General features: G+C 48.6%; 1 protein-coding gene across 2 annotated transcripts in view; it reads left to right on the top strand.

Annotated features, from left to right (window-relative positions):
• CLIC5 (chloride intracellular channel 5) overlaps positions 1-23,019 on the top strand; it is a 157,464-nt gene that overhangs the window by 109,187 nt on the left and 25,258 nt on the right. For both annotated transcript variants that reach the window (XM_032340153.1, XM_032340154.1), the window contains exons 2-4: positions 776-885; positions 4,220-4,345; positions 12,378-12,484. In XM_032340153.1, the coding sequence (XP_032196044.1) occupies positions 776-885; positions 4,220-4,345; positions 12,378-12,484 (343 nt within the window). The remainder of the gene's footprint in view (positions 1-775; positions 886-4,219; positions 4,346-12,377; positions 12,485-23,019) is intronic.

The following is a 23,019-nucleotide window of genomic DNA, read 5'->3' as shown; positions in this document are numbered from 1 at the left end:
CTCCTTGGCTAAATGCATTTTTTTGAATCCTCTGTGTAATTTTCTCCAGGGCCTTGTACATATTAAGAGTGAATTTGCATTGATCATGTAAAAGGGATAGTTTAACAAATGATGGCTTATTGATGCTGAAGGTCAAGTACTAGTCAGAACTAAGGGGGCTATTGATTAAAATCTTGAGTCTGCCTTCTAGATATAGAGAGATGGGGTCAAAGTCTGAACTTTTTTTTACTCACGATATATCATGGAGCAAGGACCAAAGGGTACAACAGAGTAAACTAGAGAGGAACGTAGTTTGGCTAGGTATAGCCAAAGAAAAGCATTTCTAATGGTTAGAACTACCCTCAGAATGGAGTGCTTTGAGAGATACAAATTACTGGTGTGTGAAGACATTTAGGCATAAACTAGGTGATTACCTGGGGGTATAGAAGTTGGTGGTCCAACATCATTTATGTTAGACTGTGAGATGTGGATGGTCTCCCTTTATCCCGAGATGTAGGGTCCTATGGTTTCAGAAAGTTATGACTACATAGTCGCCATGCTGGGAACTCAAATTCAGTTCCTATTTATTCCTCAAATTCAGCATCTATTTATTGAGGCCTTGCCTTGTGCCAGGCATTGCCTGGCATAGACTTGAGGAAAAGGACAATAACCTAGGGCAACTGCCTTTGAAGTTAGGTTGGGTCATGGTTTTAGTCAGTTCTCCATTGGGCGTATATTCCTTCTTCCCAATATGCACATGCTGATTTAGGACTCTGGTTCTTTCTCTTCTTTCTAGGCTGGAATCGATGGGGAAAGCATTGGCAACTGTCCCTTCTCTCAGCGTCTCTTTATGATCCTCTGGCTGAAAGGTGTTGTGTTCAATGTCACCACTGTGGATCTGAAAAGGTAAACAATGCCATGTTAAGGAGGGATGTGTTTGGCCACACGAACGGAGAACTTTCTATGAGGGAGGGCGAAAGCCTGCCCATGGCTTCCAGTAGCCTCCTGCTCTCATCACATGGACCATGTGTCTCAGGGCCATCCCCACATATTAGAGAGGGACCTGGGACTGAGCATTTCTCTGCCCAAACTAACGAGGTGTTAGTAGCAAGAAAGTGGGAAGGAGTAGATATTGGATATGCAACAGAGAGTGGCCCAGAGGTAGACATGCATATCTTAAATTCCAGGAGTCAGCCATTCCAGCAGTACTAGCATCCCAAGCTGGGGGACCCTAGTAGGACTTCAGATGTAAGACTCCTGGGATTCCAGGCTGTTGACATCTGACCATCTCCCCTGCATTGCTCTCATTTTTGGAATTCCTTAGTGTGAGCATTCTGAATTATAGGCTAGGATGAAGAGTTGCTCATGCACTTTTAATGGTTATTAAAAATACCAGGGATCATTCACTATCAATAGCCACTCATTTCAGGCCCATATCCTACTTCCTGTCTTCCACCTGTCCTTTCAATGCAGAGGAGCTCAAGGCTCCCTCCCTGAGCCTCTAGCATCTGCCTGTATAGCTTCTTCCCTGGTGAGCTTAACATATTCTACATGTCACCTTTATGTAGATTATGCTATACCCAGGTCCCTACCATCTAGAAATCTCTAGAGCAATTTCCACTTGCATTTTCTATTATCACTTTAAAATCTAGACGTCAAAACTTTTATCTGTCGTTTCCCCTTAGAACTGAGCTCCCCTCTTGAATACCTGGGTTCTTCCATTTTCTAAGCTCTGGAGAATTTCCGGCTCCCTTTTCTTGCACGTCCCTTGTCAACCAGTCACCAAAGGCAGGGCATTGTCCCAGTGTGCTGCGGCTCACCTCTGAGGCCTCTCATCCGTTCCCTAAGCTCACACTGGGGTTGGGTCCCACCACTGCCACCGACTGCCTCTTTGTTCTTCCAACTGGACGTCATCCTTCCAGGTTCTCTGGAACCTGGATCCAACCTTTATGTTATCCTCAAGTCATTCTTCCTAAAATAGTCCTTTAGTCATATGGTTCTGATCCTTCCCGTTGCCCGTAGAACACACCCCCGTGTAGCTCTTTGTCCGATCTTCAGTGTTCCCAACATTGTCTCCCAACGCTTCTCACCGTGACCCAGCCCCCTCTGTCAGGCTGCACTCCCGCTTGCCCTGTCTCCTGTAGAGGCCAGCCCCTGGCTAGGAGGCTCCCTCGGCTTCACAGATGCTTTCCTGCCTTCCTGAATGGACAAACCATGCCCAAGCTCCAGATTTCATCCTCCCTCCCCTGGATTATCATCGGCAGGAGTGTGCTTGTATGCTTGGCTGGGGATCGGAATGGGGAAGGAAGCCACCTCAGCGTTCCTCAGATGCTTATGTTGCTCTTTCATATCTGTTATCTGACCCACCAACGCCGTGGAGGCGGGCTGTGCAATAGCCTAACTCCAGGTCAATAGATAAGGAAACTTTCTTACTGCAATAAATAAATAAATTAATAAACAAATTAATTTACTAATTTTTAAAAAAGGATAGAAAAGGAAAGAAACAAAAGCGAAGAAAGAAAACATCTCTATGAGACAGAGTTAAGGGCTTTAAAAAAAAAATACGCGAAACAACAAAGTTCAGCAATTTTGGAGAATATCCGTTTCTTATCCTGGCACCACCATCTGTTGGGCGAGTGACCCGGAATGAGGTTCTTCTGTTGGTCTGAGCCTCTGTTTGCTCGGCTATACAATGGGAACAGAAATCACGGCCTCGTCGGCAGAGGACCTGTGGGGATGTCGTGAGGCAGGCCTCGGGGAGCAGGTACGTGTGGGACTGTGCCTGGCTCAGAGCAGGCAGGACACACGGACTTTTCTTAACATCGCCCCTTCCCTCCGGAGCTGGCAAGGCAGTCAGGACAGAGGACCGACACAGATGAAACAGTCCATCAGTTAGACCTGGCCTATCTACCTAAACACAAATTGCATAATTTGAGCCAAAAATGCTGAAGAGGGTCCATGAAGAGAGAGGTCCGCAGCTGACCAGCCTCTCTTTGGCTGGAAGAGCAGCATCCGCCGTAGGCAGCACCCTCCAGCGATGCCAGACTCCAGGGGCCCCTGTTCTCTTGAGTCACGGTGGAGGGAAAAAGAGAACTCTGTTTCTTTAAGCCAAAGAGAGGTAATGGCTGAAAAATAAAATGAGTATAGATTTCGCCGCCCCGCTGAGAACGCAGGCACTTCTGCCTTGTGTCAGCTCTGAAAAACACGAGGAGGAGGGAAAGAATGTCCTCTCATTGTCCACAGGAGGGACGCCCACCAAGTAAACAAAGGGACCGAGTAGATGAGATCTTAAAACCACTCTTAGTCCCAGCTGTCTCAGGAGTTCCAAGTGCCACACAATGTAGCTGGAGAGGATGTGTGTTTAGGGAGCGATAGGGGAGTAGCACCGTAATTGAAATTCTTCCCTTCCCCTCCCATACTGATTACGCCAGGAATTTGTTTCATTACAGACTTCTCTTCCCCTTGTTTACTTTTCTTCGGTTGCTCCATCCAATGTTTTCGACTCCTGACTCCCGCAAGGGTAGTGTTCTCGGCAAGAGCGTTTGTAGTGAATCTGATATTCCAGCTGGGCACAGGGGTGCGTGCTTTGTAGTTCCTCCTCTTCCTTACTGTTTCCTTTGGCACTGCCCCCATCCCATGCCCCCGGCCCTGCCCACCCCCCCATCCGCCAGCCCTCCTTCTCTCACTGTGCTCCAACCGTGCTCTTTCATTTCCACCAGCTGGTGGAAGTGTGGAAGCACGCCCTTGGGCATGATCGGGGCCATGGTGACGCCAAGGCCACCTTCTTTCCTGTTGCATATACTCTTAACAACACAGAAGATAGCTCTTAGTATACACATATGGTGTAGTTCGTTGATTTTTAAAGTTTGGCATTCTGCAGAGTTCATTTTTGTTAAGCTAAGTGGCGAAGGACCTTTTCAAAGCAGAGCCGAGCCTTTGCCCTGGGTATTAAAATCTTGGCACTCATTTAGACGGCCACCTGCCATCACTCTGCTTTTTAGTAGAACGCAACTCCTTCATTGTGACTTATTCTCATGACTTCTGCAGGACAGGTCTCCTGTGTCACACCACATCCCTTCAGAACTTTCTCGAACCTCCCTGCTCTACCCGCCCCCAACCTAAGCTGTTTTGCCGAGAGGCATGCTGGACAAACCGGGGAGTCTAATTTATAAGTTGTAGGTCCCTCCAAAGTTGAGGTGCCCTAGTGTAAGACACCTCCTGAATCTCGATCTCTCTACAGAAAGCCGGCCGACCTGCACAACCTTGCCCCTGGCACCCATCCGCCCTTCCTGACCTTCAACGGGGATGTGAAGACGGACGTCAATAAGATCGAGGAATTCCTGGAGGAGACTTTGGCTCCTGAAAAGTAATGAGCTGCTTATTTCTGAAGCTAATGGCAGGGGTGGGTCCATGTAAGCATAGTGTTAGCTTCGAGGAGGCAGATTTCCAAAGGAGCCTCATCAGTCCAGAGCGTAGGACCCTCTTCTCAAACCCAGAGAGCTGCCAGTCTTAAAACTGTTCCGCCAAGTCCAACTCCAAGAGTGGACAACCCTATGAACAGGATATACCTCCTCGACAGAAGTCTGGGAAGGGTGGGCCGCCTTTCCGTCTCCCTACATGCATCCTCCCCCATTCATTATGCCTAAAAGACCCCTAAACGAGGGCAAAGTCTCCCCTGTTTTAAGAACGAGACCTGGAAGGCTGACGAAATTAGAGTAAGCCAGGAGAGAAGTAACTCTATGACTTACAAAACCATACTTTTGTATAAAGTCACAAATCTGATCAGGTCTGGTTGAAGCCCATAATCAAAGAGGAAAAAACTGACTCCTCTTCTAAAGTCAGCCCTGAGGGTTTGAGGGTGGAGGAAGAAACCTAGAGGCTCTCTGGTAGAGAGAGGGCTAGCGGCTCCTGATGGAAAAACGGGTGTGGAGGGAAGGAAAATGAATTCTGAAAGTTACAGGAAACTAGACTCATTCCTTATACTCTAGTATAATCAGGGATTAGAACAAACACACTGTTTTGTTTTAACTAGAGGAAGATTCCATACAGGTAAGTCTCACACATACTCCACCCTGGAGGAGAGCCACTGAAAAGTTTGAAGGAAAAGTGTTCAGAGTCAGGTTTCAGGCTTACTTTGGGGGAGCAGGAAGATGAGCAGGGCAGAGGAGGGAAAAGTTGGAGGTGAAGAAATCAATTAGCAGAAGCTACCTGGGGATGGTCACAAAAGATAGGCCATGTGGCTGAACTAAGGCAGTAACCGTGAACTGGGGCCAGAGAGGGGAAGAAAGACTCAGTATCTACTCAGCACCTAAAATAAGAGGGATTGGGCCACTGGAAACCAAACTAAATGGATCTTGTATTTATTTTGAAATTATATTTATTTATCAATACTTTTATAGTCCTCAAGTGCCCTGGGAGATAGATATTACCTAGTCTTGTTTGACAGCTGGGGAAACTGAGGCATTGAAAGGTTGAGTCACTTGCCCAAGGTCACATCTCTAACAAGTGACTGTTTAAATTAAAATTCCCAGTTCATGCTCTGGACTATATAAACGTTAAGGCTATTAACGTTTCTATATTCTTCCTAAAAAGTATTCTTTGTCATCCACCTTAAGATGGTTTAATTTTACACTTAGAGTGGAAAGCTGTCTCCCGCCCATTGGAAGCAGCTGAATGTAGACTTTAAATGAGGGTATTGATTAAACCGGCCATAACCCCTATCTCAGCCACCACCAGAAGCCACAGCATCCCCAAACAGGACGCCAGCCAGTCACTGTGCTGAAAGTATCCTGGGAGGGCTCTGGTGCCATCCCCCAATTCTGCAACTCAGCGTCGTTGCTGGTGCTGGTTTGAAAGCCCATAAGGGAAAATCATTGCTGTTTGCAGTAACTGAACGGAGTTTAGACCATGCATGGGGGACTGAGAAAGGACTGTCCAGGGGGAAGCTACTTTTCTCTGAGGAGTAATACTCATGCTCAGGAGTGACCACTACTCTCTAGGCCAGTGGGGAATGGGACCCGGGAGCGGTGGGGAGCGGGCTGTCCCACAGGTCCTTTGCCAGGCCAGTTGATGGAGGTACGAAGGACTGGGCTGAGCCCCTGGGCCTGAGGCCTGCTGTCCAAGTTCCACCAGCCGTGTGCTGTGCCCCCTTGAATATTCCTTCTCTGCTCACAGCCTCTGTCCCATCCTGTGGAAAAGGATGACCGGAGAGACTCTCCTGTTCTTCACGCCCACGTTAGCCTGGCTCCCTCCACCCTGACCGGCTGCACCTTTCCCAGGCTCTTTTTCTTCCTCAGGGCTGTCCAGCCCCACATCCACAGTGGGACCAAGAGGGCCTGGGAGACCCCCAGAGGGTACATGCCCCCAGTGCACATGTGCGTTCTTCCAGAGGACAACCATCATCAGATCCACCATCATTTCATCAGATTCCAAAAAGTTGCCATGATCCAAATAGAGCTACCCGGTGTCTGACACAGACACTCCCTCTTCTCTTCCCCCTCCACACATATTACCTATCCTAAGTTCTGCTTCCTCTGGTCTACGTCCTTTTCTGGACTGCAGTGGTGTGTGGGAGGTTTTCCTTCATACATTTCTAATGTGTCAGTGACGCAACAGTCCACCACACCCAAGTAGCAGGACTTCAGAACTGCTCAAATGCATGTCTCGAGAATGCCACCAAGATGGCGGGCCTAGTGATGAGACTGGCAACGTCCTGGAGTCCACAGGAATGCCCTTGAGATGACTTTGTATGGGTCATACTGGGCCAGAGGCCATAATTACCTTCCAGTAAATGCCCCCAAGCTAGAGCCTCGGCCTCACAAAAGAAGACCTGCTGTGCTGCCCACAACAAGCCCCTAGCCCCAGCTGGCTGCCCACTGATTTGAGCAGAGAGGCCCCTGTGGCCCATAGTGGAGGCCCCCAGAGGAGCGAAGCTTGACCTTCTGGCTCTCTAGGGGGCAGCAAAGCCCCCAGAACTCTTCACTGAAGGCTCTTCTGCCATGTGTTTCTCATCACACCACTGTTTGTAAAAGCTGCCAGAAAGCCAAGAAATTGTGGTAGCCTTTTTCCCCTTAGCTTTATTTTTTAAAGGAAAAAACCACATGCAAATACTCCAACCATTTTTTTTGTAAAATCACATTTGGTCCCACAAAGCATTTGGTGTCAAAAGAAATTCAAGAAGTCTCAAGTAGTTTCTAAATGAGACTAACTTCCCTTCCTTTCCTAAGACTGGCCCAGTTACCATTCAACAGGGAAGCACTGGGATCAGCGTTGTGATTATGACTGAAGGGGGCTGGGCGTCACCTTTCACCTCCATAGAGTGGCCAGAGCTCAGAGGATCCAGAACTGAGGGGCAGGAGAGCAGACTCTGGCCACCTTTCCGTAGTGTGGATGACCTTGGGTCAGCCTCTCTCCCATTTCCTCATGAGGGGGTGGAACAGTGTAGTCCCTAAGATGCCTTTCAGCAAAGTGCTTTTCCAGAGCTGGCTGTTATTTAAAATACCCCTCATGCATAGATGCTGTGAGAAGAAGTCAGGAGGGCAAATTGATAATATATCATGGTATGGCAAGTAGTCAGTCAACTAGCAAGTACGTACTGAGGACAGATGGGGTCCAGAACATTGCCAGAGGTAGAAGACGCTTTGAATTTATTATTTTGAGAAGTGTTCGTAGATATCTCACAATTGACAAAAATAGGAATGCTTCTTCTCACTCTCTGGGAAGTAGAGAAGCAACGTTAGCACCAAGGACAGGATCACGTGGTGAGAAGATGGACTTTGGGGTCAGAATGACTTACGTTCCAATCCATACCATGAGGTTGTGCCATACAAAACAGCCATAAGATTTCCGTAGTGTAGCAGAATACAGTTTATTCCTCACTCTGGCCAAGTCTAAGTGGGCAGAATGGCCCTCTTCCGTATTGTAGCCTTTGGAATATGTGACCCCCAAGACTTCTTCAGCAGAGAAAAAATAAGAAGGTTTGTGCCAAAGGTTTTTAAGGGCCAGGGCTGTGAGTGGTCATAGCACGTCCCCTCTCAACCTATTGGCCAGAATCCAGTCGCATGATCCTAAGCTAACTGAGAGGCAAGAGCTGGGAAATGCAGAGAAGCACATCTTTAATTCTCATATCTGTAAGATAATGATTGTAATGTTGATCTCATGGGATTGTCATAAAAGATAATACTACTGGGCGCCTGGGTGGCTCAGTGGGTTAAACCTCTGCCTTTGGCTCAGGTCATGATCCCAGGATCCTGGGATCGAGCCTCACATCGGGCTTTCTGCTCAGCAGGGAGCCTGCTTCCCCCTCTCTCTCTGCCTGCTGCTCTGCCTACTTGTGATCTCTGTCTGTCAAATAAATAAATAAATAAAATCCTTAAAAAAAAAAAAAGATGATACTACTGAGCCTAGTGCTGGACATCGAGGAAAAAACTCATGAAGCGACATCTTGAAGTATTAGAAAGCTAAGTCATTACCTTGTTTGTGATGGTCTTCCAGATGCAATCCTAAGGACCTTTGTCTTAAAACCACAGATCCCAAGGGATGTCTCTTAATGATTAAGCCAGACCGTGTCTACCTCTAAGGATCATTTGCTTAATTAGCAGAGACAAGACAAACAAGCACACGGCCAAGGATCAGAAGAGTCAGAAGCATTAACCTGCTTTTCAAGTGAGGGCTTGGTGAGATGATGAAGCAGGAATAAAGGAAAGGGAGAGAACTTTTCAGCTCATTAGAAAAAGGAGGGTCAACGTTCAAGATGCCAGGGGAGCCCCTAGGATCGGCAGAGGCCCCTCCATCTGGGCAGAATTATCTCTCTTTCTGCAGTGTATCCCCAACACCAGGGACAGGACCTGGCCATGGGGGATGCTTAATACACACTCAGTTTATTGCGTGGGCCCCTTGTGTTCGGTGGCATGGTGGCCTGGGGCTAGTCAGTGAGAAGTCGGTGGGGGCCCTAAGCCAGTTAGAGCACTTCCATCTGCATACACATACACACACACACACACACATGTTACATATATTATAAATAGTAATACACATATATTATAATATTTATATATACTATAATCATATGATAATACATATATATCTGTATAATATATATATTTCAGTACTATTTACAAAAAATATTTTTTGTGAGAGAGGCCAACTATTTTGTATTCCAGAATGAAACTTAAGTGTAAGTCTAAGATGAATGCATTCGAAATAAGAGATCTTAAAAATAGAATGGAGAGAAATTGTCATCAGTTAGAGCAGAGGTCAACAAACTTCTCTGTAAGGGACTAGATAGTAAGTCTTTTTGGCTCCGGGGGCTGTAGAGTCTATGTCACAGCTATGCTGCTGTAGAGTGAAAACAGCCATCATATTTGACATGTTAATGATGTAAGTGGCTGGGTTCTAATAAAATGTCTGATTACTGAAGTAGGAATTTCATATTATTTTCACAGGCCACAAAATACCATCCTCCTTTTGATTTTTTTCAGTGATTTAAAAATGTTGAAAACAAAAAAAGCGGGTGTCTGGGTGGCTTAGTTGTTAAGCATCTGCCTTTGGCTCAGGTCATGATCCCAGGGTCTCCCCGTGTGCATTGGGCTCCCCGTGTCTCTCTCTGTCAACTAAATAAATAAAAGCTTTAAAAAAATAAAAAATAAAATAAAAATGTTAAAAAACTATTCTTAGCTCATGAGAGGTATATAAACAGATACTGGGCTGCACCTGCACCATGGGCTGCAGTTCACTAATTCCCGAGTTAAGAAAAATTCACCACGTCTTTGTCATCAGACCACATCACAGTCTTATTTCAAAGATGTTCCTATGAATGAAACATATTTCTCAGAGTTCTAGAGAAACAGAATGTACTCTGTAGCCCATCTATCTGCATATACAAAATATGGTATGAAATACGGAGCGAACATGAACGCCTTTAACATCCCAGTAGAACAGCCTCCTCAAGTCTAGTTACTGAAATCTGTGAGATTAATATTTGGATACACATTTCCCACAAAGACAAACTTCAGGTGGGACATTAAGCTGTACAGTAAAGTCTCAGGAAATCATAGCACGTAGAAGACAGGCCAACTCTTGCCTGCATTCCCTGAGTACATGGCCCTTTGTTGTGCATCTCAGATTTGGTTCTATCTACTCATGTTGGGCCCACACTGATAGTGAAGAAATGGCCAGATTATTGCCAGTCTGGTCAAATGATGGCATAAAGCAAAACAAAACAACCAACCCAAACAAATAGTCTACTGAAAATGTGTTTTCTAGACCCTTCTCTTTTTACCTTACCAAGCAAGAGCACAGAGCACTTGGTATTTATTAATAATACCTTAAAGTAATCAGTTCTGAGAGCCTGCCAGATTCTGTGTGCAAAGGCCAAAATGGGGAAGGATGATCTTAAATTGCTATGGTCTTGGCTTACCTAGTATCTTGCAGGAAACTTGCCTGGTATCCCAGGGACAGCAGATGAATCTGCTTATTTCCAGTATGTTCAGGAAGACATGCTTGCTGGACCTGTGCAGAGCGCCCTCTGCAGGCGGATGGAGAGTGCACGCATGGTGCTCCTCTGAGCTGGAGGGAGGGCTGTGGGGCTTTAAGGGTGAAGAGCTGAGTCCAAGAGGGCCCCAGAACACGAACTGGAAAGCTGGGCTTCCAGAGTGAAGCTGCCTGGCTTGGTCCTAGCTTTGCCACCTAGCCACGTGACCTTAGGCAAATGGCTTAAATTTTCTGGGCCTCCTTTTTCTCACGTGGGAAATGAGCCCGATCAGAGTACCAACAGGATTGTGAAGACTAAGTGATGCATACTCGTAAAGGGGCTAGAATCGTGCCCAGCACATGGCAGACACTCAGTACAAGTTAGCTTTTGCAGGTGTCAGAGCAGTGGTGTGATGGAACGGAAGAACGCTGCCCCGGGGGCAGGCCGGGTTCTCACAGTCCCCCAATGATTTATGATCCGTGGGTCCTTCAAGATACATTGTCCCTCTCTGGTCTCTAGTTGTCCTCCCTGTAGAGTGAGGACCAGAATGCCTTCTGTATCTGCCTGATGGCAGAGGGCTGGACCCCGTGACTTTTTGAAGAGTCCTCCGATGGCAGTATCTGAAATTAAACAGTCACTTAGCAAGGCACAAGACTGGGTAGTCAGTCCTGGCTAGCTATTGGGCCAATCGAAAAGCAGCAGCAAAAAAGAGAGAGATTAAGAGAGAGAGAAGGAGAAAGGGAAGAAAGAAGGAAGGAAGGAAGGAAAGAAAGAAAGGAAAATGAAGGTTACGGGAGGAAAGGAAAGAAAACAAGTAATTTTTTTTTTTAAAGTTTTAAAGATTTTTTATTTATTTGTCAGAGAGAGAGAGAGAGAGGGAGAGAGAGCGAACACAGGCAGAGGCAGAGGGAGAAGCAGACTCCCCGCCGAGCAAGGAGCCCGATGTGGGACTCGATCCCAGGACGCTGGGATCATGACCTGAGCCGAAGGCAGCTGCTTAACCAACTGAGCCACCTAGGCGTCCCCAAAACAAGTAATTTTTAAAGACTTTCATTCACATGATTTACAAGATTAAAGGTAATTTAAAAGGTATTTTCATTTTAACCCAAAGCAATCCAACAATAGGCAGTGGACAATTATTCACCCGGAGATCACAAAGATCCACACAACTGATAGTGATGATAAGTAAGCCACCGCCCCTCATCTCATTCCACCCCTACCTGGCCCTACCCATACAATTTTTGTGAAATGACATTCCTAGAAAATTGGAGGGTGCTAAGGGGTTGAAGGCAGGGATGCCCACACAGGCAACTGTATCTCATTCCGTTTTAGAGACAATAGAAACTTGTCTTAACTCGGGTCTGCCTCTTACCTTCTTCTGGCTTCACATGAAAGCCTGTGCCAAGGTGAGAGGCTGGGTTGTTGCAAATCTAGCTCCACGCCTGGAAATAAAGTAATCAGAAACACTCGTCCTGCTGTCAGAGCCTGGTAAATTTTACTCTTACTGCATACAAATAAGAAGTGGGTGAAGGCTACTTCAGAAGAGCACCAGGGGTACCCTTTCTTTTGAGAAATAGCTTCAAAGCCCCAGTGGCGAGGTACCTTGTATCTCCTGGCTCCCAGAATTAGGGGTCCAGTTAGGATGATCCTAACTGCTGGCGGTACAGAGTTCATTTAGTACGGGTTGGGGAATTGTCAGGGGCACCTCCAGAATTTTGTATGGTGGTCTTGGATGAGACTCCGGTCCTCTGAGGGGTCTTCTGGTTCCCTGTCCACAGATTGTGTCTCCCACTGGCAGCCCTAGAGAGTATCCACCCTTCCTATAGGTTCAGCATAAGATCCCCAAAAGATCTGTAGATCAAACTAGAAAGGGAGAAAGGAGCTCCAAGTTCTCACTGATTCTAGAACACCACTCCCTCCATTCCAGGTACCCTAAACTGGCTGCGAAACACCGGGAGTCCAACACGGCCGGCATCGACATCTTCTCTAAGTTCTCCGCCTACATCAAAAACACGAAGCAGCAGAACAACGCCGGTGAGTGACCCCCTTCCACTCAGAACTCCTGACAGCCCATCCCACTGCCAGGACATCTCAGACACCCGGGTCCAAGAAGCATGGCACCAGTGCTGTTCACTGTTTGCCCACGTCCATGTCCCCCGTGACACAGGGAGTGGGGTGTAGATCCGTCTTTTCGTCTAGTGCAGGAGAAAAGTCCAGTGGGCCTTTGTGCTGAATTTGGAGGCAGGGAGGCAATTTGTGTTCTGAGCCCGTAATGGTCTGTGCAGAGGTTTCCTGCCTCGGCCATACTGCTGGCCATTTGTCCCAGATTCACGACCATGCCTGGGTTCTTAGGAGGCCCTACCTGGGACCACATATTCCAGCTTCCCTCTGGTCCCTGCAGGCCTTCTGAAGGGGCTGTGCAGAGGTCATGGTGGGACAGCACGGTCACCACGTGGGTGAACACTGCAGAGGGAGCCTGGCCCTCTGCTTCCTCCCCCTGCTGCAAGCGCAGAGGATACTGGGGGTGCCGAAGCTCAAAACCTGACCCATCCCCCATCCAGCCTTGGCTACAGAGTCCAAGACTAGTTCTCCTGTGAGGGCTTCTCGGAGAGGTCTGTCTCAGTGCCTCATTTAAGCTCCTAGCACTTTAAGTACCTCATTTGGCCTTTCCTTTAAGAACTAGACAAAGCAGTTCGAATAGAACCATCAAATTGAGTACATGTCACACTTGAAAAACTGTGTTTAAGACCTAGGAGGATAAAGAAGTTTTCTTGTCTCCCAGTGGGAGAATGAGACAGGCTTAGGGGCAGAAGCCTGGAGCCCAGCACAGAGCCTAACAGAGCGAGGCCTGCATGAATCTTGGTGAATAAAGGAGTGAACGAATGACCATCAAATGAACACACGATGGACCCACACGTAGTGGGATATGCTAGATGTTTCAGGAGCTCAGAGGAGAAAGGCATCGTTTTGGACGCGGTGACCAGGATGGGCAGCTATGCTGAAGCGAAAGGGAAGACATTTTGGCAGGAACAGAGTTGGTGCAGTGGGAAAGCTGTGTCTGCCAGGGGTGTTCAGAGCAGGAAGGTTTACCACAGGGCCTTTGAGAAAGCTGCTCTGAGGGGGTTTCGACTGGGTTTCAGGAGGTGAAGGGAGATCAGTGGGCTCTGAGTAAAGGGAGGAGGTCGTGGGGGTGGGGGTGGGAAACGGCCAGCGGCAGAGACTGAAGAAAATGACCAGCGCCCGCAGCTCCAGCCTGAGGGTCGGGTTTTATCCTGCGGGTCACGCCGGCCATTCGAGGGGTGTGAGGAGGCATGAGAAGGAAACCAGCCTTCAGGGACAGGAAGAAGAAGAAGGGATATGGAGAGATTTTAAACAAGTTCAGCGCTCCTGCTTGCCTGCTGTTTGGACCTGGGTGGGTAGAGGAGTGTCCCCAACAAAGCCATGTCCACCGGGGACTTGAGAATGAGGTCTTAACTGCAAATGGGGTCCAAGTAAGAAGGGAACACAGAGACCCGGGGAGAGGTCCGTGTGAGGGTGGAACAGGGATTGGGTGGTGACAACCAGACTGGGGGGCCACCAAAGCTGAAAGACATGAGGAAGGGCCCTCTGGAGAGCCTCGGGAGGGAGCGCGGCCCTGCCGACACCTTGATTTTGGACTTCTGGCCTGTAACACCGGGAGAACAGATTTCTGGGGTGTTGGTCACCCACCGTTGTGGTGGGGCTGGGACGCGCAGGCAGCCCTTCAGGGCCGCGTGTGCCAGGGAATTCAGCTCTGGTTTGCACATCCCCCATCCAAGGCCCTGTCCTCTCAGCCACAAAGACCTTCCTTGAGACTTGTCAAAGCAGCCTCAGAAGGATTATTTGGAACCTTCCAGAGTTTTCAAGTTACAAATGGCATTGACATCGTATCCATATTTACAGTTCTCTGATCCCAACCCCAAAGCAGCAGTTTCCACTGAATATCCCGTATCGGTTTCTTATAAACTCAAGGCTCTCCAATTTCCATTGTTTCCACGTCTTCTCTTTCCCCCTGTTTTTCGCTGGGTTGAGTTCTGTCCCTGTGACTCTTTATGCCCAGACTCATCCGTGCATTTCAGAGCCCCAGCCTTTCTGCTGTCCCAGAGAGCCTGTCCCCATAACAGCCCTTGACGTGGGAGTTCTTCTGTCCTGCCTTGAACTGGGCTCCGAGCATTTGTTCCTTCCCTGTGACTATGGCCTGCTACCCTCCCACCACCCTCCTCCACTTTCCCTTCCCTTCACCCTTACCCTCCAGTTCTGGTCTGCTGGGTCCAGAAGTTCTTAGGCTCAGCAAGCCAGAAGGCAAGACAGAGAGTAGCTCGCTGGCTCACTGCACTCAGCCACTTGCCCCAGAGACAGGTCATACCCAGCTCTGCTTCCTGCCAGCTTTGTCGTCGGTGTCGCCAGTGGCCCCCCTGGAGGCTGCAGCAAGAGACCCCAGGCTTCCGTTGACACCCCTCTGTATGCTTCTTTCCCATTTCTCTCTCTGGAACTTCAGTTCTGCATATATTTCTTCAATATCCCCTCTTCAGATTCTCCCTTTTGTGTTTTCAACTTCATTATCTCTTGAAAAGAGCCCTCTCTCTCACCTTATCACCTAAAGCCTCCCAGTCCCCATAGGTGCACTGGCCATGGCAGTGTGCCTTTCCTGCCCTCTTGACATCAAATTATGAAAAAAAGCAACACGGTGATGGGGTCCTGCCCTGTGGGTCATCTCTCCACTCTTGTGGTGGATGCTGTGACTGCCATTCAAAATGTCCCTGTTTCACAAAATCTCAAAAGTTCCCTGCTACTGAGACCCAGCCCCCATCCAGGAGAGCCATTCATAGCAAGCACACAAGAGAACTGTTTGTTAGTTTGTACATTTGGTCATTCACTTACTCATTCAGAAACATGGGTTGCCTCGAACGGCTACAAGCCCAAGCTAATGTTTCAAGGGCATTTCTTGTGTACCAGGTACTATACTAGGTCCTAGAGGGGGCAAGACTAATGAGACCAAGTCGTTGCCCTCAAAGAGCTAACTCGGGGAGGAGGGGAGGGTGGAAAACATATGAACAGGTGATTACTGGGACTCCACATCTGCCATTTCTAGCTGTACAATTTTACTAGAGAGACTTCTCTCTAAGCCTCTGTTTCTGCATCTATAAAATATACTTAGGAAGGCTTTCAGTTTCTGCATCTGCCAAATAAGGCGATTAATAGCACGGCCAGTTCTGTAATGCAGATTCGTTGACTCTATAAGTCAGGGCCTACGAATTCTGACACATGGGGAATGCTCATTTACTTTTAACTTTGATTATAGCTGCTAATGAAAAAAAAACATGAGTACTGGCATCAGAAAATCCCACTTCAGCTCTTATTTCCACCACCCCCAGCCAGCACTTCCAAATCTCGCACTCACATCATCTCATTTGTGCGTGTTTCATTTTGTCTCCCATGTTCTTGGTGTCTTCTCCTCCTCTCCAAAGGCTACAGGGAGGAAGGTCCGTGACCTGGGCCCGCCTGTCACACCTTCGGGATTGTTGCTTTTGACCCCAAGTTAGGGTTTTGTGCTCTGGTCTGGTGTCTGTCACTGTACGGTCTCCTCCCTCGATAGCCGCCCCAGCCGGGTCCCGTTGGTCTGTTGAGAGCGGATCCCCCTCCACGCCCTGCCACGTCCCCTTCTCAGACGTGCTCTTCAGTTGGCTTAAAGACAGCCTGGACTTTCTCATGAGATTCTCGCTCTCCCTCCCTCTGCACACACTCTCTAAACAAATAAATAAAAGTCTCAAGACGCCATACTTAATAAGACGCTATATGGCCTTACTTTCTGGCCACTTGGGTTTTCTCCCACCACCAACCTGGTTTGCAGGCGATGCAGGGACTTTGTTTCCCCTTATCTCAGAGACCGGCAGCTGTGTGGCGGTTCATCTTAAATACTGAAATCCACTGCCTGGGTTCAGACCCCAGCGTCTCTCTCTTCTTGCTGGCCTGGGGACACCAGGCAAGTTACTGCAATTCTCAGTGGGGTTCAAGTTTCTTCATCTGTAAAGTGGGGGCAGTAAATGTCCCTACCTTGTAGGTGTGCCAGCAACAGTGCCGGCACTGGGTTCAGATATCAGCTCTATTTTCATTCTGTTCAGTTAGTCAGCATACAGTTCAACATTAGCTTTTGATGCAGTGTTCAGTGGTTCATGAGTTGCTTGTAACATAATATACTGAACATTATCATCATCTTCTTCGTAATTTTTTTTTGATTTTTATTTATTTATTTGACAGAGAGAGATCACAAGTAGGCAGAGAGGCAGGCAGAGAGAGAGAGAGGAGGAAACAGGCTCCCTGCTGAGCAGAGAGCCCGCTGCGGGACTCGATCCCAGGACCCTGAGATCATGACCTGAGCCGAAGGCAGCGGCTTAACCCACTGAGCCACCCAGGCGCCCCAATTTTTTTTTTTTTTTTTAAAAGACAAATGTCAGCTCTTGTTCTGTGCTGCTATCCAGAGGCAAACAGGTACACCTCAGCAGAGAGGTCTGGGGTAAAAGAGTAGTTTGAGGGGGTATATATAGTACAGTCCATGAGTGAGAGGAAGGGAGCCCTAGGGACAGCATGAAGGTTCACCCACACTTATGGGAGAGCAGCGAGAGAGAAGTTAGGGAGGAAGGTTAAGAAGGATTGGCCAAGGAGTGAAGAAGAAATCTGGGAAAGGCAGAAGACAGGGAAGATCCTGAAGCTGAGGAAGGAACGTTTGTTTTATTTTGTTTTGTTTTTAAGAGTGATCTGTGGTACAAAATGCTATGCAAAGGATCATGGGAGGCTTTGTGCTGTGCACAGCTCCCTGGAAGGGTCCTTGGGCATCCTTCTTTAATGGCAGCCCCTCGCCTGCAGCAGCCCCTTCCTCAGATCCTACACAGCAAGTGGGAGTCCAGGCTGGCTGGAGAAGCAGGGCCCTTCTCCCTTGGGGAGGCGAGGGGGTGTAGGCACAAGAGGAGACCGCTCTGAGTGGGATCAAGAGCCCACTGGGAGGCAGTGCTTGTGGCCCTGAGAAGGGACATCCCTGAGCATGCAGAGAGCAGCACTGGGCATGGGTTTGGCTGTGGGTTTGGCTCCCTGCTGTGAGCCCCTGCAAGGTACTTTTTCCATCCAGCAGGATGGCTACCTAGCCTCCTGGGTGCAGTAGTGAAGGTTAGCAGCTGAAGGATCATGGGACGGTGCCAGCTTTGTCCATCCTGCCTTTGGCACATCTGGTAACACAGGGGCAGTCAGCAGCAGTCAGCTCTGTCCCCACCCCGGTCCGCTGTCTGCCTTGCTGCGTGGCTCAGAGGCGGAATCCGGCGGTGGCTTGGCCTCTACCTTCAGCGGCGCGTGGGCCTCCAGCTCTCACATCACATCCTCCATCTCTTTCCAAAATTGTTGCCCTCTGGCCCTGCGGTTTTCACCCTCTTCTGAGATGCCACTGTGGCACATGGAGCTCCCCTGGCCAGAGACTCCGCAGCTCTGGCTCTCCTGGCTCCCGTGCCCTACTCTAGCTCCCGCTCCGGGCTGCTCCAGCCCATCGCTTGTGGGTTTCCGCCCACCCCCTTCTTATACTTGTCTTCCCTACTCCGTCTTCTCTACGGCGATCTGGGCCTTTCTGTCTGCGTACCCACCTTACACTATGCGTGTGTAACCCTCAAAATGCTGTTTGAACAGACTAAAAATCTCTGCCAAACCCCTTGGCTTTCAAGAAATTCATTTTAACTGCTGACACTAGTCCGGCTGTGAGATACTCTATTTTACTTGATTTTTCACAATCTCTCTTTTTTCCGTATGCCTCAATCCTATTCAGCCTACAGGTTTCTTTCGTGGTTTGAACATAGGGCATGCGTGGGTGATTCACAAAAGGGTCGAACCCGCATCTTCAGTTCTCTGTTACTATGTTTCAAGTCCCTTTTACCTTTCTTCCCGCCCCATTCCGTTTCCCCAGATACACTTACCGTTCCTGCCCAGGATCATGACAGTGTGGTTGTCCGTATTCTTTTCCTATTTTCTTTTTGCCTGGACAGGGAGTGGACATACATATGCATGTAGACTAGGGCAAGAGCCCTGTGTTTCTCCTGCTCCCTTCACACCTGCACCTGCTGCCATCGTCATCCTTGTGCACATGCTGGCTCCCGAGGGACTCTCTTTCCTTATCTCCCACTGTATGCAAAAAGCCCCCCTCAGTGGCTTTTATCTCACGCATACATCATGTGAAGCCTTATGGCTTTCCCTAGCTACAAAACACACATACACGTCAGGCTGCTGGTACCCCGTGTTTCTGAGCCGAATGATTCCCCCCCCCCCCCCCCGGTTTGGCTGGTTTTGGTGTTGCAAGGCTTCCTTGGAATCCCCTTGTCTCTTCTTTCTTCAAGTGCAGCATTCCCTTGTATTTTTGCCTTTGTGTTCGTCTGTCTAATGGGCATTTTTAGTTTCAAATGTATCCTCACTCCGCTCGCTCCAGAAAGGCTTGATAACTGCTCGGAGGGGCACGTGATGCACAACCACGCAACACACACGAGGACAGGGTGCGAAAGGAAAGCCAGGGCTGCACACAGACGCAGACCACAGATTTGGCACTAAACCTTCTAGCACGCGAAGCCCAAAGGGACCCTCTGGTCAGCTACAGTTTGGTTCTCCCCCTAGACAAAAACATACAGACCTCCCAGAAGAGGAACTAGTATTACCGATCTGGGGGCTGAGACCTGGTATGGAGGAGCTGCTATTTTCATTGGCTTTGGCCTTTGCCTTGTGTGCTTTCCCTTCTCCTTGTCTGTAGACTCCAGGCTGCCGACTTCACGCTCCTGTGACTTCTCTCCTCTTTCCCTGCAGGTGCCTACTTCACCTTGCCCCCCCCCCAAGTCAGATAAATATTTCAGACTTTTCTTGACTTGTACCCCTTTTCCCCCCAAAATGCATTTTTTCTTTTTCCTCTCCATGTATCCCAAGGGCCCTCAGAGCCCCTGCAGCTTCAGGCCTATTCCACCAGCTCTCCTCCTGCTTTTTGTCATTTCCAAGACTCAGATCAACCCACCTACCCATGTCTGTTTTCATCATGAGGCTCAGGCACCTGAGCGGGCTGCCTTTGCAAAGATGTGTCCCTCTCCACTTAGGGACGACTTGTGCTATCCTACCATACCCATCCTAAAGTATTTGTCCTAATAAAATACTTCTACCTTCCTAAATAAAGCCCTAAAAGCCTTCCTTGGGTACCGAAGGTGTGCTGGGACACAGTGCTGTGTGTTTAGTGTAAAGTCCCACACCACAGACTGAGCTGTCTCTCTAGCTTTTGCCCTTCCTTAGTTAGAAGTGCCGTGGCCATATTTTCCAAACTGAAGATCAGCTGTCTAACAAATTGCTTTCATTGAAAATAATCCAATTATAAGAAATCGGTACTGTCCCAGAAAATCCAGGACACATGTCCCAAATTGAAAAGCAGCTGGTTGGCGCTTAGCCCTCTGCTCCCCCTTCTCACCAACCCAAATCCAAACCCAGCAGCCACCACAGGGGGAAGGAGAGTCTGTCATGGTTCCTACCACCTCCTGACCCCAGATCCTTTGCTGAAACACGTGGTCCTTAGACACGAAGCTCGCTGAGTAGTCCCGATTCTGTTTGCAAACAAAGGCCAGGGTTTCCTCCTTTCTGAGACTCACATCAGCAGCTTCACATCCTGAGACCTGGAAACACTAAGTGGGCTCTGTTGGCTTATTCTGAGAAAATTGGCGATCACAGCCACATATCAGGAAGAGGACTCTTGGAATGTTCTAGAAACCTCGGTGAGCTCATCTCATCATTGCAATGATCATTCTCACTTGATGGACGTGTCATTAAAGGATGACACTGCACATATTAACACAATATCAGTTACTCCCATCCTGTCCCTCTCTCTTCCCCTCATCTTCCCCCAGAGCCCTCATCTGTGGTAGCATGACCAAGCCATATGCACCTGCTTTCCTTGCTCCTTTCTGCACTCAGGCCTGAATCTTCAAACTGTCCTGACTTCTCTCTTCTAAAAGGTGTCCCTTGCAGTGAGCCATACTCACTGGCTGATGCTGATGGAAAAAAATCTGTCTATAGCTCTGGCCATCTTTCTTTCCCTGCCGCATGCCCAGTGGTTTGTGTCCACATGAGCTCATTCCTGACCTTCCACCTCACAGCCCACCTGTCTGGCTGACCATTCCAGCAGATGGGCTCCTCCGGCCCCCTGATCTGTGTGCACCTCCCTGTCCCAGTGGTCGAGTACCTACTTCCTAGCTAGACCCCTCACTCCTTTCTAGTAAAATCTGTCACTAAACAAGGCCAACCCCACTTGATGTATGGAATTTGAGGCTCATGGGCTTTATCCCAATACTAGGAAGTTTAGTTAAATCTGTACAATGGGCTGCCAGCAAAAGAAGTGAGTGTTCCATCACTGAAGGGGAAAAGAGGCTGGACCTATGGAGGTAGCAACTGCCTGATCTAAAGTGTCATCTCATTATTTAATTACCAGTTAAAAACAAAAGATGCTTTCAGATAAACAAAAATCCTTTCATTTCAACTATAACAAATTCATTGTGAGAAACAGCCTGATTTCAGAGATGTCAAGTATGAAAACATGAAACATGAGAGGTAGATGATTCCCATAAACTTTCCCAAATGGAGCATTCTTCTTTTTTTTTCTTTTTAAGATTTTATTTATTTTATTTGACAGAGAGGGAGATCACAAGCAGGCAGAGAGGCAGGCAGACAGAGGGGGAAGCGGACTCCCTGCTGAGCAGAGAGCCCGATTCGGGGCTCGATCCCAGGACACTGAGATCATGACCTGAGCTGAAGGCAGCGGCTTAATCCACTGAGCCACCCAGGCGCCCCCCAAATGGAGCATTCTATAATTTGCTAGAAGCTCTGCCATGGACCATCAGATCCTCCTTACGCTTGGCCTTCAGTGATGCATTTGGAAAGAAAGTGAATTGAGGTCAGCATTACTTTCAGATCCCTCTAGGCTGTCCGTCCTAATTCCGTATTGGCTGAAGGGTCAGCTGTGTCTCTGTCTCTCGTGCCTGGAAACACATAGCACCCACCTGTCTCATAGGTTAGGGATTGACAAGCATTTCCTTCCTTCCTTTCAGATTTTATTTATTTATTTGAGAAAGAGTGAGAGCAGGAGCAGGGGGAGGGGCAGAGGGAGAAGGACAAGAAGATTCCCCGCTGAGCAGTGTAAGAGCCCAATGAGGGCTTGATGCAGGACTCGATGTGGGACTCCTCGATCCTAGGACCCTGAGATCATCACCTGAGCCAAAGACAGACACTTAATTGATTGAACCATCTAGTCTCCCCCCTCCCCAAACACTTTCTATGAAGGGTCAGATAAATATTTCAGACTTTTTGGACCACAGAGGCTGTCCCACCTGCTCAGCGCACTGTTGGAAATATAAGGAAACCACAGACAACACACAAGCAAGGGAGTGTGGCTGTGTTTCCATATGGCTTCACTTACGGACACCCACCATTTGAATTTCACATTCTTTCCAGGGGTCATAAAATAGTCTTCTGAAATTTTTCACCCATCCCCAAATGTAAAAACCATTCTTAGCTTGAGGGCAGTGTGAAACGACCAGTGGGCTGATTTGGCCCTTGGACAATAATTTGCTGACCTTTGTCTCAGGACATCTCAGACTCTAAGAGCAAATTTCTTAATTTCTAGACCTCTCAACCTCCTCCTCTGTAATAGGGAGAGTCTAACAGTGTTCTTTCTTGTAGCCTTGTCATGTTAATGACATGAATGAATGCAGTAAAGCCCCGAAGACAGTTCCTGGCACACCATAGGCACCAATATGGGTTAGCTATTGCTACTTTGCTGCTGCTAATTTCATAAATCCTCCCCCAAATTCCCTGGTGTCGGCCCTCCGCCCTGGGTGGCCCGGCTCTCATTGAATGTAGCAGCATGTGCTGCCCTCTTCTGGCAGCGGGAGGGATCTGCGCTAGAGGGGGCTGATCGGTTCAGCTTGGAGAGGCCTGTGGATTTTCAAGCATCCTCTTCATAGGAGAACCAGTTATACCCCAAGTTTTGCCTGGGGCTTCAAGAAGAGGCCACATCTTCTTTGGGGACTCAAAGCATCTTCCATTCTCTGTCCCCCACACCCCAGGGTGGCGCACGTCCAGCAGGCCCGACGGATCTCCGGAGAGGCCGCCGGCCACCTGCTAACCAGATGCCCTCATTGCTTCTCTCTCCCTTCCCTCTTCCCCTTCGACCACCTCCAGTCTTGACTGTTATGAACTTCCTGGACCTAAAATAGGAAGGTGTTTGACAGGCTTCAAAGCGGCTGGGGAGGGCCGTGAGCCCAGAACCACCAAGCCCCCTACAATCAAAGGCCTTCTCCCAAAGCGTCCTGAATGCGGACCGCTGTTGGGGGGGTGAGAGCGGGGAGGCGCGAGGCGGCAAGTTTTTCCGGATCCCCCAGGATGTGGCGAGCCGTGTTTAAAAGAGAGTGGATATTTATTATCCCAAGCCACTTCAATCACGAGGTGATTATTTCCTCCTCCTCTTCCTCCCTCCCAGCCCTCGGCCCCATGTTCTGGTG

This window comes from Mustela erminea, chromosome 4, assembly GCF_009829155.1.
Source record: "Mustela erminea isolate mMusErm1 chromosome 4, mMusErm1.Pri, whole genome shotgun sequence".
NCBI classification, from domain to species: domain Eukaryota; kingdom Metazoa; phylum Chordata; class Mammalia; order Carnivora; family Mustelidae; genus Mustela; species Mustela erminea.
Note: the sequence above shows the minus strand (reverse complement) of the source record. Positions and strands in the feature narration are given on the sequence as shown.